Genomic DNA, 16,997 nt, shown 5'->3' on the forward strand with positions numbered 1-16,997 from the left:
TTGAGTTAACTACAGTGATTATTATTAAAAGCTTGTAGGTGGCTTTTGCTTTTTAATATAGTATTTACTCATGAAGGCTTATGTTTAAAATTAAAGTATAAGTAAGCTTTTAAACCAAACCACATCCATAGATACTCATTGACTTTCCCAAGCAATATATTATATATTTTCCCCTTCCTCTAGAAGAGAACTATATAATTTAGAGTATGTCCTAATAAATATAAGATAGATAAAAATAATTGATACTACTATGAAAACAGGGAAAAGTCAACCATTATATTTTTCTAACAATTTAAACAAATGAAAAGCAACTCTTCAAAATAGACTAATAGAGAATGACATTATATTATCTTTTTTGCCTAGTAGGAAAAAAAATAAATGGGGAAATTACTAATAGTCTAACTAGCTCAAATAAAGCCCAACTCACAAACTGTTTCACCTGAGATTGATGAGTTTCAGGAGTTTTAATAGGCCTTCTAGACACATATGCTGATGAGTAAATTTCCCAGGCACTTCCGGAGAGCTGATCAATGTGGCTGCAATAAAAAGATCACTGAACATATTCATCATACTTGTTGTTGGACAAGACAGTTGACCTAAATTCTCTTGCATCTCACATGACACAATAGCCCCATGGAGGTGTAGAATTAAAGACTCCAGAAATACTGAGTCATCCCAAATAAAAGAACTCACTACTGATCACAGGTGCCATTTCAGAACACATTCTATTCATTACCTATTGAATTCCAATCGAGAACAATTTATTTTGGCTATTTCTTTTAATCCCATTAAGAACTCAGAGGCGCAAGGTGTGAATGTGCCAGATTTCCAAAAATCATTTTAAAGTCTTAATTGCTTGATTTAGCAATCTCACTCACCCTTGAACTTCTCAAGCAAAAAATTATATCCAATCCAGAAGTCAGGTGACTTGAATTTATTTCCAAGCTTTGGTGACCAAATCACTAAATGTCGCCTCTGCTTCACTTCCTCAACCATAAAATGGGCCAATCCCATGCTTTCATGTAGAACACTGTGACAATAAATGAAATCTTAAAAAGTGGCACTCAGATTCAAAAAATATCTATTAAGGTATCTACCCTGAGATAGGCACTCTGTTACATATTTTACTTATATTTTTCCCATTTAATCTTCACAAAAACTCAATTAAGTAGATATTATTAGTAAATATTCTAAGAGGAAAAACTAAAGATCAGAAAAATTAAATGATCCTTCTCATATAGCACCTCAGACTAAAATTCCAGTTCAGTGCTCTTTCTGTCTTATTATTTCTACTTCTATCTTTGTATGTTCAAGATGCTATTACAGTAATAAGATTTTTCCAATAGAATGAAACTTTTGGCAACTACCAATAAATTATATCAGAGAAAACAAAGGAGACTGCAAAGCTCATTTGAAAATGGGTCTGAGCCAGGCTTTTGAGCACTTATAGCCTAATGTTAAGGAGCTGTAACTCGGAACTTTCTGGAGAGGCAAAAAACATATACATATGAATATAATTTGGAAAGGAGAAAATTCCAGACTCCTTTGTGAAAGAAACAAGGAATGTGTTAATTTGGGACTGAAGAGGAATAGAGATATATGAGAAGTACTATATTTGGTGGACAGTGGAAGACACGGAAATGAGAGAACATCAAATTTCTGGGATAGACGCGCATTCTTAGATAATACCTATCAGGTGAGCAAGTTCACTGTCTGCTAAAAATTGCACAGCCCAAGATCCCTCAGAAAGTATTTACAGCTGCTCCACCACTAAAGCACCAACATTTGATCTGTTCTTTCCAAAATAGGTTTTAAAAAATTCAAAAGGAAAAAAGGCAAGAGCCCTGTAAACAGTAACGTCTTCTGCAGCTCCTGTAAACAGTGCGGCTATAGTGACTATCAGACAGTTGGTTGCAAAGGCTGAACCGACTTTCAGGCTGATGACAGGAAAGTCTCCAGGGTGGTAGTTGCAGGAAGGAGGAGCAGCTACTCCTTTCTGCTACATGGTTATTGTGACCTGAAGAGGCAAAACCACAGGTGACCCGCCTGTTTGAAAGGAAGACAACATGGTGAGCATGTTTTCTTGGTGAGTCTTGAACGTTTACCCTGAACTATGCTCAGGGAAGGCATGTGGCCAAAGAGTCCTAATTACCTGAGTTCCCCAGCTGCTTTTCAACTCCTTTCTAGGAGAAAGAAGCTCTTTCTGCAGGAGACTAGTCCATGGGAGGTAGAAAAAAAGAAAGTTCAATGTCTTAATGACTGGTAACACCCAAATTGGGGTCACCACAGAATTACAGTGCCACAATCTCTCATCCAAGATTCAGAAATCTGAAAAGCTCTGAAAATAAAGTTTCTTGTTTGTAATTGACTTGACAAGCAAAGCTTGAGCTGACTTCTTCTGGATTTATGGAAGGGTGTTACAGGGTGCTGCCCCAAGCTCCTAGGGGATTATAAAATATTTAGTGTATGCATCATAGTATTTTTCCAGAATCTGAAAATAAATTATGAGTTCTAAGAATACCCAGCTCCCAATATTTTGGTAATGGACTGTGGACCTCTATTCTATGTCTTCATGTGTTCTTTTTTGTTATTGTTGTTGTTGTTGTTCTAAATGCTGGTTAACCCATCTCTTATACAGTATAATTCAGCTAATCTACAGTATCTTAATATGCAGTATACATTCACAGAAAACACACAACTTGTCCGACCAGGTGTGCTAACTTCCAGGGTCAACCATGAAACTTTGAAAGAACCAAATTTACAGGTTGAGCTTCACACACCAAGAGCTGAGGGACTTAGGCATATGGAAAGCACCTAGGACAGATTTGTAGGGAAATCATCTAAGGAGCTCTTAAAAAATACTGCCTTAAAACCGATCCACTCCACTGACAGCTAACAACGTTACTTCTGCCAACTACTATTGATACATTAAAATTTTTAATTTATCAGTCTCACACACTAAAATTTTAATTTAAATCCTGGTGAACTTTAGAAATTCAGCACTGGGGTGGCCTGCACAATCCCAAATTCTCACAATTTTTGTCATTAAAAATCATACCTAAAACAAACAGAAAACATAGTAATACATACTACTCATTCTGTTTTCTATTTCTCTCTTGTTGAAATTATTTTATTTCAAACACATTGTAGAAGAATGGGCACCTGAAAATCACTTCTTCTGGATGAGAGTCAGTGGATAAACTCAGATATCTTCTTATAAAAGAAACCAAGAGCTGCTGAAACCCACAGACAGGGCCTCTGGATCACAAAATGCTTTGCTCTTTTTTAGGGATCTGATAGTCTTAATATTTTCTTGTTTTATATGCCAAGCTAGTAGGCTAAATTTGATGTTCTAAATTTAACAGCCTTCAGTAGGATGTGGGTTACAGATAGACACACTCTAATAAAAAGCTTTTAAGCTATACTCTAAATGTTATATCTAGTCTCTCATTTGTACTTAGGAAGCACAGTAAAGGGTCATCTTGGAATTTTAGAAATCTAAAATTTATATCAGGAGTAATGTCTGCCCCAAACACTTTTTTTTTGTATTTTTCTAAAGTTAGAAGGGGGGGAGGGAGTCAGACAGACATCCACATGCGCCCAACCGGGATCCACCCGGCATGCCTACCAGGGTGCGATGCTCTGCCCCTCTTGGGCATCACTCTGTTGCAGCCTGAGCCTTTCTAGCACCTGAGGCAGAGGCCATGGAGCCATCCTCAGTGTCCGGGTCAACTTTGCTCCCATGGAGCCTTGGCTGCAGGAGGGGAAGAGAGAGACAAAGGGGAAGGAGAGGGGGAAGGGTGGAGAAGTAGATGGGCGCTTCTCCTGTGTGCCCTGACTGGGAATCGAACCTGGGACTTCCACATACCAGGTCAACACTCTACCGCTGAGCCAACTGACCAAAGCTTCTGCCTCAAACATTTCAATGAAAGTTTTTAGCCCAGAGTTTTTCACTTCTGTCAGAATATCTGACTTCTAAATCTTGTGTGCTTATGAAATTGGGGTAAAAACTCACCAAAAATGCATTAACACACACACGAGAGAGAGAGAGAAAGAGAGAGGTTTAGAATGAAAATAAAATAGAAAAGCAGTAGCTACTTCTTGACCAAAAAAGAAGAAAAGACATAACGGCATACATTTATGAAAGAAGCAAATAGCAAGGAGAGGGAAGAGTTATTTAGGGTATGATAACCAGGAATTATAACTAAGATTTACAGGAAGGAGAGATTTATGCTGTATGACTGAGGTAGCTTATGGCCAAAAATTATTTCTTCCTTCTTCCTCAATTAAAAAAAAAAATTCCTGGTATTATTTGGGCAGCAATGGACTCAACCAAAGGATGTTATTTCCCAAACTGCCTTGCATCTGGGTTTGGCATGTGGTTAAGTTCTGGTCAGTGACATATAGGCAGAGTGTTCAGTGGGATATGGAACTTTGGTTGGGGTGGGGGAGATCATAGGAGGAGAGGAAGAAGAGAAGAAGGCTGCTCAGTTCAGAGGCAGGTCTTTTCATGGCTTCCCCCTCCTAGAACAAAGAGTTCTAGCAGCCAACTTGACGGTGGGTTAAGAATGAAACCCATCTCTAGGATATGAAGCAAAAAATCAGAGCTCAATTCTGAATAATTAACTCTGCCATATTTACTCTGGACTGACTACCTCTGGGCTTTCTTTTACATGAAAGAATCAATACTTGTGATTTTATTGTTGTTTGTTTTTTTATTATTATGGTCCTATTCAGCTCTATCATAAACCTAGTTGATTGAGACTGGCAGAAAGAAAAATAAATCAATCACAGGATCCACGACTCAAGCCCTTGCTGCTCAAAGTGTGGTCCCTGGAAGAACAGGCTGGGTATCACTTGGAGTTTATTAGTAATACAGAGGTTCAGGCCCCTTCCAGACATACTGATTCCAAACCACATTTTAACAAGGTACCCAGGTGATTTGTATGCACAGTTTGAGAAGTTTGAGTAGCACTGACTAAAAGTAAATGTCTTTTGAAAAACCAGATTAAATATTATGGATTTGGATGACCTATTAGGCAGTATTTTTATTACCTAGATTTATAACCTGATTAATTAAAAAGATACTGAAAAAAATCTGATCTGAGTTTGAGATATCAAACATACTATTTTCAAACAACAATTTTCTCAACAGGTTCAAATGCATGAAAGAAAACCAAACAAGTTTATAAAAAGTAAAAAAAAAAAAAAAACTAAACTAAATTTGGGCAGTTTAAAGATATAATTCATAATTAAGTAGAGTGCTTTACACGCTTTACACATAACAATAAAAGCTGCTGAAATCCAAGAGCAATAACCCTTTGGCCATTTATGACACCAAAGCTTTTTTATTCTCATTTTTAAGTTACTAACCACTAATTCTCGGGCAAGTTTGGTTACATCCCAAGTGCTCAACTAAAATTTTGTTTACCTGTGCAGCATTTAAAAGTGGAAATAATACTTCCAATGTATACTTGCAGTCTGGAATATTTCTCCTCCACACCCCAAAAGAACTCTCAGTCAGTATGCAATTCTTTAAATGCACAAGAAGTTTTGAATCAATTAATTTTAGTTAATTTTCTAATAATTTTTCTACAGCAGTGCTGTAGAAAATTACATAATTTCCATACAATAAAATGCCCAGATCTTCCCTGTACTACCAGATGAGTTTGACAGGGATATTCACCCATGGAACCACCATCAAGTTACAGGTGGTCTCATCCCCCCAGAAGGTTCTGCTGGGCTGCTCTGCAGTAATTCTCCACCTCCACCTTGCACACAGGCAGCCACTTCTCTGGTGGGATCTTATTCTTAGTGGCCAGAAAATGGAGCCAAGAATGATTTTATAATTTAAAGCTGATAAAATAGCACTTAGAACCATAAAGCTCCATGTTGCCTGCATGTACCCTTATTCTGTTTTAATCCTTAATCAGAAAGTGATCTACTATGTGATGGGAAGGCATGTGAAAGACATTGAACTTTGATCACTCAGCAGTGTGAGTATTGATAACAATCTGCCTAAACATTGGATATACTTGAACAGTGGCTTAGCGAACATAACTGGCGCCCCGGACTCCACACTTGATTGGCGCCTCCCTTCCCCCTGACTACACTTCTACTACACTTTTCTTGTTTGCTTGGAGACCATTTGGCGCCCCTCTGCGAGTGGCGCCCGGAGCATGATAGACCCTCTTGCTCCCCCCCACACACATATGCCATATACTTGAGTAGATTCTTGATCTATTGTCTTTAAGTAGGTTTAAACAGGTTTTAAGTAGGTTTTCTTATTATGGGAGATACTATTTCAAGTAGTACCTCCTGCCCTCCCATTTCTGATACCAAAGAGAGCTAGAAAGTAGAGTGATTTGTAGTTGAAAACACAGTTTACTTTAAAAAAAAAAAACTTTTGATTATGCCAGGTTATTATTTTGGGTTGAAGTGGGGAGTTATTACACTAAATGTTGTTCCTTTTGTCCTAATCTAATCTATTTAATTATATATTAGTGCACAGAGTGAATACTTTCCTCCTTTCTAGAATCAATTTACCCATCAATTTTTCAGTAGTTCACTTTTCCAAATTTTAGGAGGTAGTCAATGATTGTGATATACACAGTTCTTACAAGAAAATGATGAGAAAGGCACTTTTAGGTTTTGGTACACTGAAAATGTAAAATACCACTAATATTAACAGTTATGCTTACAAACTCAAGCAACCAGTTCTGAGGTACAATATCAAAACAAATGTATGAGACTATACACAGGGTAATTCCTGGTTACTCTTCACCAACACATCTATATGCTATAAAATCATTTTGTCTCTAATTCCAATCAGCGGTGCACTGGTGTCCAGGTCAGAGGTCTGCTTTGGGGTATGCTGCGGCATACTTGGGAGCCAGTTCTTGGATCAGATTCACGTAGTCGGCTTTTTCCACGCAGGCCCTGCACTCCTCTCCCCAGCTGTCCAGTATCTGTTTCAGCTCTGCCACTCTCATCTTCCACAGGTCCACGGATGCTAAGTTTAATTTTCTTTCTAAATAACAGAAAGGAAGAGCACAATGTTGAAAAACAACAACTTGAAACATCTGGAAAGGCAAATGTTGTTACTTATCTTGGTGCTGACTAACCTGTGATCCAAAGTGGAGAACAGTTCCAATTCTATGGAAATCAAGACATACCTAAGTAAAGTGTACATATACAAAGCTATTGGGATAAGCTGCGGGCTATCAGACTTTCTCTCCATGGAATTATACTTGCTTCAAAACTGTGTAGCTTTGCAGTATCTGCTCCTACCTCATGCCTTCTCAAGATCAGCATTACTAAAAACAAACAGCACCACATTCTAATTGCTGCTCCTAAGGTAAAAAGAAGGTAATCGATAAAAAGGAATGCCTTGGAACAATCGATTGTATGGCCAACTGAAATCCACCGGTTATAATTAACTAGAAAGCTATGGCTCTGGCTGGTTGGCTCAGTGGTAGAGCATCAGCCCAGCGTGTAGATGTCCCAGGTTCTATTCCTGGTCAGGGCACACAGGAGAAGCAACCATCTGCTTCTCCACCTCTCCCTCTCCCCCTTCTCTTTCCTCTCTCTCTCTCTCTTCTTCCCCTTCTTCCCCAAGCATGGCTCAATTGGTTTGAATGCATTGAGCCCCCAGCGCTGAGGATGGCTCAGTGGAGCCTCTGCCTTGCACACTTGGCTGTGAGCATGGACCCAGTTGGGCAAAGCATTGGTCCCAGATGGGGGTTACTGGGTGGATCCCAGTCTGGGCACTGGGAGTCTGTCTCTCTATCTCCCCTCCTCTCACTTGAAAAAGAAGAAGAAGAAAGAAATAAAAGAAAGAGAAGGCTCAATTTTTATGCAAAGATGTGTCTTCAGTAAAATAGCTAAGCATACATATTACAAAGCAGTATTGAGACTTTAAATACAAATTTAGAGAAACCTAAACACATGAATATAATTAGGAGCATTCTTATTGATCCTTATTTGTTTTGGATCTCTGCTTAACCTCACCTAATCCCCCACCCCTGCTAGAATCACTCATTTATCATGGCATTTACTTTCAGTCCTTCAGGGTATAGCCAATTCTTTAATGCTAATGCTTCAATGCCAGAGAACCTGGCTTCTAACATTCTTTTTTTAAAAACTTTATTCATTTTAGAGAGAGAAGCAAGAGAGAGAAAGAGAGAGAGAGAGAGAGAGAGAAGGAAGCATCAACTCCCACATGTGCCTTGACCAGGCAAGCCCAGGGTTTCGAACCAGCGACCTCACTCAGCATTGCAGGTCAACTCTTTATCCACTGTGCCACCACGGTCAGGCTGGCTTCTACCATTCTTTCCAGTAATACTTGTCACCAACATCTAACTCCTTTAGCAAGACTACAGAATATCTGCCGTGAATGTCAAAAACTCAATTACTTCTCTAATGTCAAGCCCCAAAACAGAAAAACAAATTAAACTCATCTCTAGTATATTTATGATGATAATTTCCCAATCAGAAAGGGGTAATTTCCCTTAAATTTATGCAATGTTTTCAGTCAACTATATCTCAATAAATCTGGAAAAAATTAATAAGAGTTGGATTTTAAAGCCTTGTTTATTTGGAGGGTCAGCTGCAGATGAAGGAGTCAGCTACCCTTAAATTTTTATAATGATCCCCATTGTTTTAAGATACAGAACAAGTCAAAATATTCTTTCAGATCAAAAACCAAATGACACCTTCCTAATTGAAAACATAATCCAACTCTACACTTACCTTGATTATTAATTTCATGGCTATCTTGACAGAATATTTTTTTTTTTTTTTTTTTTTTTTTTTAAATTTTTATTTATTTATTTATTTATTTTGTGGCAGAGACAGAGAGAGTGAGAGAGAGGGATAGACAGACAGGAAGGGAGAGAGATGAGAAACATCAATTCTTCATTGCAGTTCCTTAGTTGTTCACTGGTTGATTTCTCATATGTGCCTTGACTGGGGGGCTACAGCGACCAAGTGACCCCTTGCTCGAACCAGCGATTTTGGGCTCAAGCTGGTGAGCCTTGCTCAAACCAGATGAGCCGTGCTCAAGCTGGCAACCTTGGGGTCTCGAACCTGGGTCCTCCACATCCCAGTCCGAGGCTCTATCCACTGCGCCACCGCCTGGTCAGGCTTGACAGAATATTTTTAAAGGCAGAAGCATTTATATCCCAAATTATTAATATCCCACACTCAAAGTCCCCCTGTTCAATCTCAACTTTCTTGCCAACAATAAGCAGGGAACAAGAAATTGGGACTAGTGGTCTATTTAAGATATATAGTTAAAGGAGAAATATACTTTCTTGCAATTGTCAATAGTTTCTTTGAGTTTTCTAAAGAACTGAAATCTGGCATTAATTTTAAAAGGGGGCAACCTCTGTAAAACCCTAAAACTACAAGGAAAAGGTAGATATCAAAATTAAACTAGTTGATGGCTCCCCAAGGGCCTCTAGTGGCCAGCACTGACAAAACACTAGTAAGCATTTCTTTATAATAGCTGATTAATTTTTTCTGCTATTCAAGGAACCCAGTAAGATCTATTGCACATAATAGAAGATATTCAAAATAAATTTGTTGAATTAAAGAATCAGCACAGACTGACCAGGTGGTGGCGCAGTAGGTAAAACATCAAACCTGAGGACCCAGGTTAGAAACCCTGAGGTCACCAGCTTGAGGACAGGGTTTCTGGCATGAGGGTGGGATCATAGATGTGATCCCAGGGTCATTGGCATGAGCAAGGGGTGGTCACTGGTTCAACTGGAGCCTCCTGGTCAAGGCATGTACGAGAAACAATCAATGAACAACTATAGTGACACAACTATGAGTCACTGTTTCTCATCTTCCTCCCTTCCTGTCTATCTCTTTCTAAAGAAAAAAAAAAAAAAAAAAAAAAGAATCAGCACAGGTTTGTCCCTTTCAAGAATATATGGATGCAGTGATTCCTGCCTCTACTTCATTACTTGGAAGCCAATAAAAAGTGATGCTTGTCCCATAATCCCTACCCTGGAAGTTAGGGCCTGCCCTTGGCAATTTGAGAAGCAGGTTGTTTTTGGTATCTTCCAACCTTAAATCTATTTAAAACCAGCTTTGTAGCTATGGTGCATAGGCCTATTACACAGCTATATTAGAAAATAAGACTAAAATAATTCAGAGCTGGGTGCTAATTAGGTCGTTTACAATAATACTACACTTGGTATGTAACATAAAACAGTGACTTGATCAAAAGAAATGGGTCACTACTAATGGAATTTCAGGTCTTAAGGACAGGCTAAGTGAGGAACCCACCCAGCCTTTATCATACCTATTCAATCTACCCAAAAAGGCTGGCCCAGATAGAAATCCTCAGTATAAAAATAGATTTATCCAGTTGAAATGTATAAGGCCAAGGATAATGATTTAAATAGGACATTTTTCTTTCCTCACTGTTTATTTTAGGTGCCCTCAATAAGCCTATTTCATCAGACAAAACCTGATTTGATGTGAATAACCTATTTCCTAAAATTTAAAGCTGGCAGAATAATAGACAAATCTAAAAAAAAAAAAAAAAGATGCAGACACATTTAAAATTTCAATGTCCTTACATCCTTTTTGAATAGATCATTTTTCTTAATAAGTTACCAAGAGCTAAATCACCATGACACCGAGAATAGTTATTCCCTTAATATTTTGCATTTTTCCTTGACATACACAGTCGACACTGCCTTGATGATTTAAGAGTTTAAACTTTCCTATTTGGGTTGACAGTTTTAACTAAAGCTGTTTGTGCCAGTATTCATTTCTCTTACCCTTCAAAAACTCCATGCAGCAGCCCAACAATCTATGAGCAGGTGAAGAATTTCTTTCCTTCTAACACTGACTTTTTAGAAACATAGCCTGTTTTGAGAATTGGCAATACTTCAAATACTCTGAGAAAAAAGATTTGACTCCATTATACCATATTTCAGCTCACAGATTTGGCTGTCCATCTTCCTGAGCTTCTCACAAATCTTCATTGCAGGCATGTGCACAGTCATTGGGCGTGTAACCTCACTTAGGATCTTTGTGGCTGCATCTTTTGTTGCTCCTAGATAATAGCACTGAAGGAGAACAAAGAGAATTTAGTGACACAGACACTGAGAAAAGCAAGTCATATAATTTTGAGAGGTAAGAAAGAGGTTATCCTAGTTTTTATGGCCCACGTGTTACATTTTAAGCCCTCCTAAGACACCAGAAAACAAATGACTCCATTCCTATGATCATCCTAGTGAGAAGTGCGGGACAGTTCACATGATGCTCCAAGGTTTGCTGAGTGTTTTCCCTGTGCCAGGTGCTGCTCTGTGCTTTACAGGTTTGGACTTATTTAATTCCACAACAACCCTATGAAGTTAGTACTATTATAATCCCCATTTAGTGCCCAAGCCCATTGAAGGTCACCTAGCTAGCAAGCAGAAGAGATTGAATTTTTTAAATCTAGCATTTTGGCTCTACATTCCACATGCTTTTTCCTGTTATACTGTCTTTCAAGCTCTCCAACTTAGTATTTTACATTTAAAAATATAAAACTTAATGATACAAATAAATGCTGAGAGATCTACAGAGTGCCAGTGGTAAGCTGTTAACAATGCAAGTTTAACTGAAAATTTAAATATGACAATTTTAGGCAAAAGGAATTGGCATCAGATTGTTTTTAGTGATGTAAACCAGTACATTGAAAAAGTCATTTGTGTATATTCAGGAAACACTATATAAACACCATTACAATAAAATATAAATACTTTGTTTTGTATAAGTAACGAAATAAAATCTTTTAAAAGGTTTAATTGTCTTGGTAAGAAATAGAAAGTCTACCCATTCTTAACTCAGGACAGTAAATTCTCAATTAGGCATTTAATTGTATAATTTTAATTAAGGAAATATGGGCTTGGTTGTCTGTGGTTTATTCCAAAAGCAAAATGAAACTAGATGTATTCTAGATGAAAATTCATATGACTGCGTTTCACTGAATGATCAATTTCTGCTGGCTCTCTGTAGTGAGTATACCTGGGCCAGCTTCTAAGCAGGAGAACATTGTCCAAGATAAGAAATGAAGAGTATTAGCAGTTTCCCTCAAGCACAAGGGAAAAATGAAAGGTGAAAATTTATCATACCAGGCGGTTTTCTTTTCCCTTGACACCCAAGCAAAAGCTGATCAATTCTTTTTCTATGGCATCCAGAGAAAAGTTAATTCCTCTGTCTATCAAGGAGTTGTAGAATCGGTTCAAGAATTCTTCACATACTAGAAGGAACAAAGAAATTATGTATTAATGTACAAAATAACTACTACCACACCTATATATACATCCTACTCACCAAATAAAAATGTAAGTATGATTTAACACGTGACATTGAATTAAAAATATTAATAAGGATGATTTGGGTTCTGTAGCTATTAGCTTAGAATTGGGCTTTGAATAATATGAGTTGATACATAGAATCAACTAATCAATCAATCTTCAGAACCAAGTTTCACCTCAAATGAGAACAGTCCTAAAAAATTTGGCTAACCTTAAAATACAGCTTTCTATAGAATATGATGCTTGGGACATCTTAGTTTGGGGGAGCTTTTTAAATTCGATATCACTTTGTATTAGTTTCAAGTGTACAGCATAGTGGTTGGAGAATCATATACTTTTTACAAAAGTGATCCTCCTGATATTTCAAGTACCACCTGGAACCACACATAGATATTACAATATTATTGACTGTGTTCCCTACCCTGTATTTTTACATCCCCATGACTATTTTGTAACTACCAATTTGCACTTCTTAATCCTTTCACATTTTTTACCCAGGACCCCAAAACCCTTCCCCTCAGGAAACCATCAGTCTGTTCTCAGTATCTATGAGTTTGTTTCTATTTTGTTTGTTCATTTATACTGCTCACAAAAATTAGGGGATATTTAAAAATGAATATGAAGCTATTAAATATCCCCTAATTTTTGTGAGCAGTATATTTTGCTTAGATTCCACATATAAGTGAAATCATGTTGTATTTGTCTTTTTCTGTCTGACTTACATCACTTAGCATAATACCCTCTAGGTCCATTCTTGCTGTTGCTAATAATAAGATTTTATCCATTTTTATGTCTGAGTATTATTCCATTGTATACACATATCATCACTTTTTTATCTACTCATCTATTAGTGGGCACTTGGGTTACTTTCATATCTTGGTTATTGTAAATAATGCTGCAATAAATATAGGAATGTATATATTTTTTCAAATTAGTGTCTTGGGTTTCTTTGGAAATATACTCTGAAGAGGAATCACTGGGTCATAAAGCAGTTTCATTATTAATTTTTTGAGGAAAATTTATAGTTTTCCACAGTGGCTGCAGCAATCCGTGTTCCCACCAATAGTGCACAAGTGTTCCCTTTTCTCTACATCCTCACCAACATTTGTTTTCCTTTACTGATGACAGCCATTCGGACCGGTGTGAGATGGCATCTCATTGTGGGATATTTAGCATTTCTCTCATGCTTAGTAATGTTGAGCTTCTTTTCATATGTCCTCTTTAAAGAAGTATCTATTCAGGACCTCTGCCCATTTTTTAGTTGAATTATTTGTTGTTGTTTTGATATTGAGTTGTATGAGTTCTTTATAAATTTTACATATTAACCCCTTATCAGATGTATCATTGCTGAATGTGTTCTTCCATTCAGTGGGTTGTCTTGTTAGTTTCACTTGCAAAAACTTTATAGTTTAATCTGTTTCCTTTTGTTTATATTTTCTTTTGTTTCCCTTGCCTGAGGAGATAGCCCAGAAAAAAAAATTGCTAAGAGAGATGTCTGAGATTTTACTGCCTGTGTTTTCTTTTTCTTCTAATGGTTTTATGGTTTCGTGTCTAATGTTTAAGTCTTTAATCCATTTTGAGCTTATTCTTGTATATGGTGTGAGAAGGTGGTCTATTTCATTTTTTGCACTTATCTTTCCAGTTTTCCCAACACCATTTATTAACATACATTTTACTCAGTTGTATGATTTTACCTCTTTTGTTAAATATTAATGGACTATACAGGTGTACATTTGTTTCTGGGCACTGTAGTATCTATTCCATTGATCTATATGTCTGGTTTTATGCCAGAACTATGCTGTTTTGATTACTATAGCATTGTAGTATAGTTTCATAATAGGTAGCATGATTTCTCCAACATTGTTGTTCTTTCTCAAGATTGCTGTGGCTATTCAAGGTCTTTTGCGGTTTCATATAAATTTTTAGAATATTTGTTCTAGTTCTGTGAAACACACCATTGGTATCTTGATAAAAATAGTGTTTGGATAGTATGGACATTTTAATTATGTTAATTATTCCTATCCATGAACTTGGTATATATTTCCACTTATTTGTATCTTCTTCAATTCTTTCTCCAGTGTCTTATAATTTTCTGAGTATAAGTATTTTATGTCCTTGGTTAAATTTATTCCTAGGTACTTTATTCTTTTTGAAGCAATTGTTTTCTTAGTTTCCCTTTCTGATAGTTCATTAATGGTATATAAAAATGTAACTGATTTCTGGATATTTATTTTGTATCCTGATACCTAGCTGAATTCACTTACTACTTTTAGTAGTTTTTTGGGGGGAATCTTTAGAGTTTTCTATATACAGTATCATATCATCTGCAAATAATGACAGTTTTCTTCTTCCTTCCTCTTTTGGATATCTTTTATTTCTTTTTCTCATCTTATTGCTGTGGCTAGGCCTTCCAGTACTATGTTGAATAAGAGGGGTGAAAATGAACATCCCTTTCTTGTTCTGATCTTTACGGAAACACTTATTTTTTGCCCATTGAGTATGATGTTGGCTGTGGGTTTGTCATGTATGGCCTTTATTATGTTGAGGTATGGTCCCTCTATTTCCACTTTGCTAAGAGTTTTTAACATAAATGGGTGCTGGATTTTATCAAATGCTGTTTCTGCATCTATTTATATGACTATACGGTTTTTTATCCTTCATTTTATTTATGTGGTATACAATGTTTATTGATTTTCAAATATTGTACCAACCTGGTGTCCCTGAAATAAACCCACTTTATCATAGTGTATGATCTTTTTCATGTATTGCTGGATTTGTTTTGCTATAAATTTTGAGGATTTTAGCTTTATGTTCATCAGGGATATTGGTCTATAATTTCCTTTCTTTTTACTGTTTTCATCTGGTTTTAGAATTAGGATAATGCTAGCCTCATAAAATGAGCTTGGGAGTCTTCCCTTCTCCCTTCTATTGAACTTTTTGAAATAGTTTGAGAAGGACAGTTCTTATTTAAATGCTTGGTAAAATTCACATGAGAAGTCATTCAGTCCAGAACTTTTGTTTATTGGGAGTTTTTTGATTACTGCTTCAATTTCATTAGTTGTAACTAGTCTGTTTAGACTTTCTGTTTCTTGTTTCAATTTTGGGAGGTTGTATGTTTCTAGGAATTTACCAATTTTTCCAGATTGTCAAATTGTTGGCATGTAGTTCATAATATTTTCTTATAATCCTTTATATTTCAATGATGTCAGTTGTTACTTCCTCTCTTTCATTTCTGATTTTATTTATTTGAGTCCTTTCTCTTTTATTCTTGATAAGTCTGGTTAAAGGCTTTTGAATCTTGTCTATCTTTTCAAAGAGTCAGTTCTTGGCTTCATTGATATTTGTATTTTTTTTAGACTCTATTTGTTTATTTCTGATCTGATCTTTATTATTTCATTTCTTCTACTCACTCTGGACTTTGTTTTGTTCTTTTTCTAGTTTCTTTAAGTGTTAAGTTAGATTGTCCATATGAGAGAGGCCTATAATGCTATACATTTTTCTCTTAAGACTGCTTTTGTTGTGTCCCATAGATTTGGGGCTGTTTTGTGTTCTCATTTTCATTTGTTTCAAGGTATCTTTTGATTTCTTCCATGATCTCATTGTTAACTCATTCATTGTTTTATAACTTGTTGTTTAGCCTCCATGTATTTTTGTGTTTTTCAGTTTTTGTTTTGTTTTGTTTTTGTGATTGATTTCTAGTTTCATACCATTATGGTCAGAGAAAATGCTTGATATGATTTCAATCTTCTTAAATTTTTTGAGATTTGTTTTGTATCCTAGTATGCGTTCTAGCCTAGAAAATGTTCCACATGCACTTGAAAAGAATGTATATGCTGCTGCTTTGGGGTAAAATGCTCTGAAGATATCAATTAAATCCATCTGATCTAGTGTGTCATTTAAGGCTGATGTTTCCTTGTTGATTTTCTCTGATTTATTCATTGACATAAATGAGGTGTAAAAGTCCCCTACTATGACTATATTACTCTTGAGGAATATCTTAGTTTAAAACACAGAGACAAACCTGAATATGTATCTTGAATGAAGCCCCTTGGTACTCTGCATATGTCTATATGTTCCATCATAATGAGCCTGAGGTGAAATCCCAATTTGAACCATTATATTCGAACCCAGTGTCAAGAGCCAGTGAATAAATGGAGCTCAGATGAGGCACTGGCAACAACAACACCCATAGTTAAAATGTGTTGGGTATTTACAGGTGCTAGCATGAGTATGTATGTTACTCATTCAAGTCCCAGACCAAAGCTATGATGTGGATATGTTACCATTCTCATGTTACAGATTAAGAAACTGAGTCAAAGGGAAGCCAATAAAATTGTACAGTACGTGGTAGAGAGGATACTAGATCCCAGGGTCTGTGACTCTGGGCCCATACTTATCCATCTGGTTACTCAGTAGGAGAAGGATGCTTTCCCATGTTGCTTTCTCAAATGGAGCAAGCAAGCCAAGAAGGAAACAGAAGTTGGAAGCTTATAGTGGAAAACAATAGCTTTAATATTAGAAAGAGAATTCTAGGGAAACAGAGTAAGAAAAATTGGAGAGGGTATAAGCCCTTGGTTCTCTCTATCCTTCTTAGTAATTTATGATATTAATTAAAACTGGGTAATGTGCTCTATCCTCCAGGCCCCCAATAACCAGGTGTCTTATCTATCTGTT

The 16,997-nt window shown here is 36.6% G+C and overlaps 1 protein-coding gene across 1 annotated transcript in view; it reads right to left on the reverse strand.

Annotated features, from left to right (window-relative positions):
- Nucleotides 1–266: 266 nt before the first annotated feature.
- CDNF (cerebral dopamine neurotrophic factor) overlaps nt 267–16,997 on the reverse strand; it is a 31,334-nt gene continuing 14,603 nt past the window's right edge. The window contains exons 2-4 of the mRNA XM_066384647.1: nt 12,138–12,265; nt 10,946–11,087; nt 267–7,030 (exon numbers count right to left, since the gene is read on the reverse strand). Coding sequence (XP_066240744.1) covers nt 6,852–7,030; nt 10,946–11,087; nt 12,138–12,265 — 449 coding nt within the window. The 3' untranslated portion in view covers nt 267–6,851. The remainder of the gene's footprint in view (nt 7,031–10,945; nt 11,088–12,137; nt 12,266–16,997) is intronic.

The sequence above is a fragment of the Saccopteryx leptura genome, chromosome 5 (assembly GCF_036850995.1).
Source record: "Saccopteryx leptura isolate mSacLep1 chromosome 5, mSacLep1_pri_phased_curated, whole genome shotgun sequence".
In the NCBI taxonomy this organism is placed as follows: domain Eukaryota; kingdom Metazoa; phylum Chordata; class Mammalia; order Chiroptera; family Emballonuridae; genus Saccopteryx; species Saccopteryx leptura.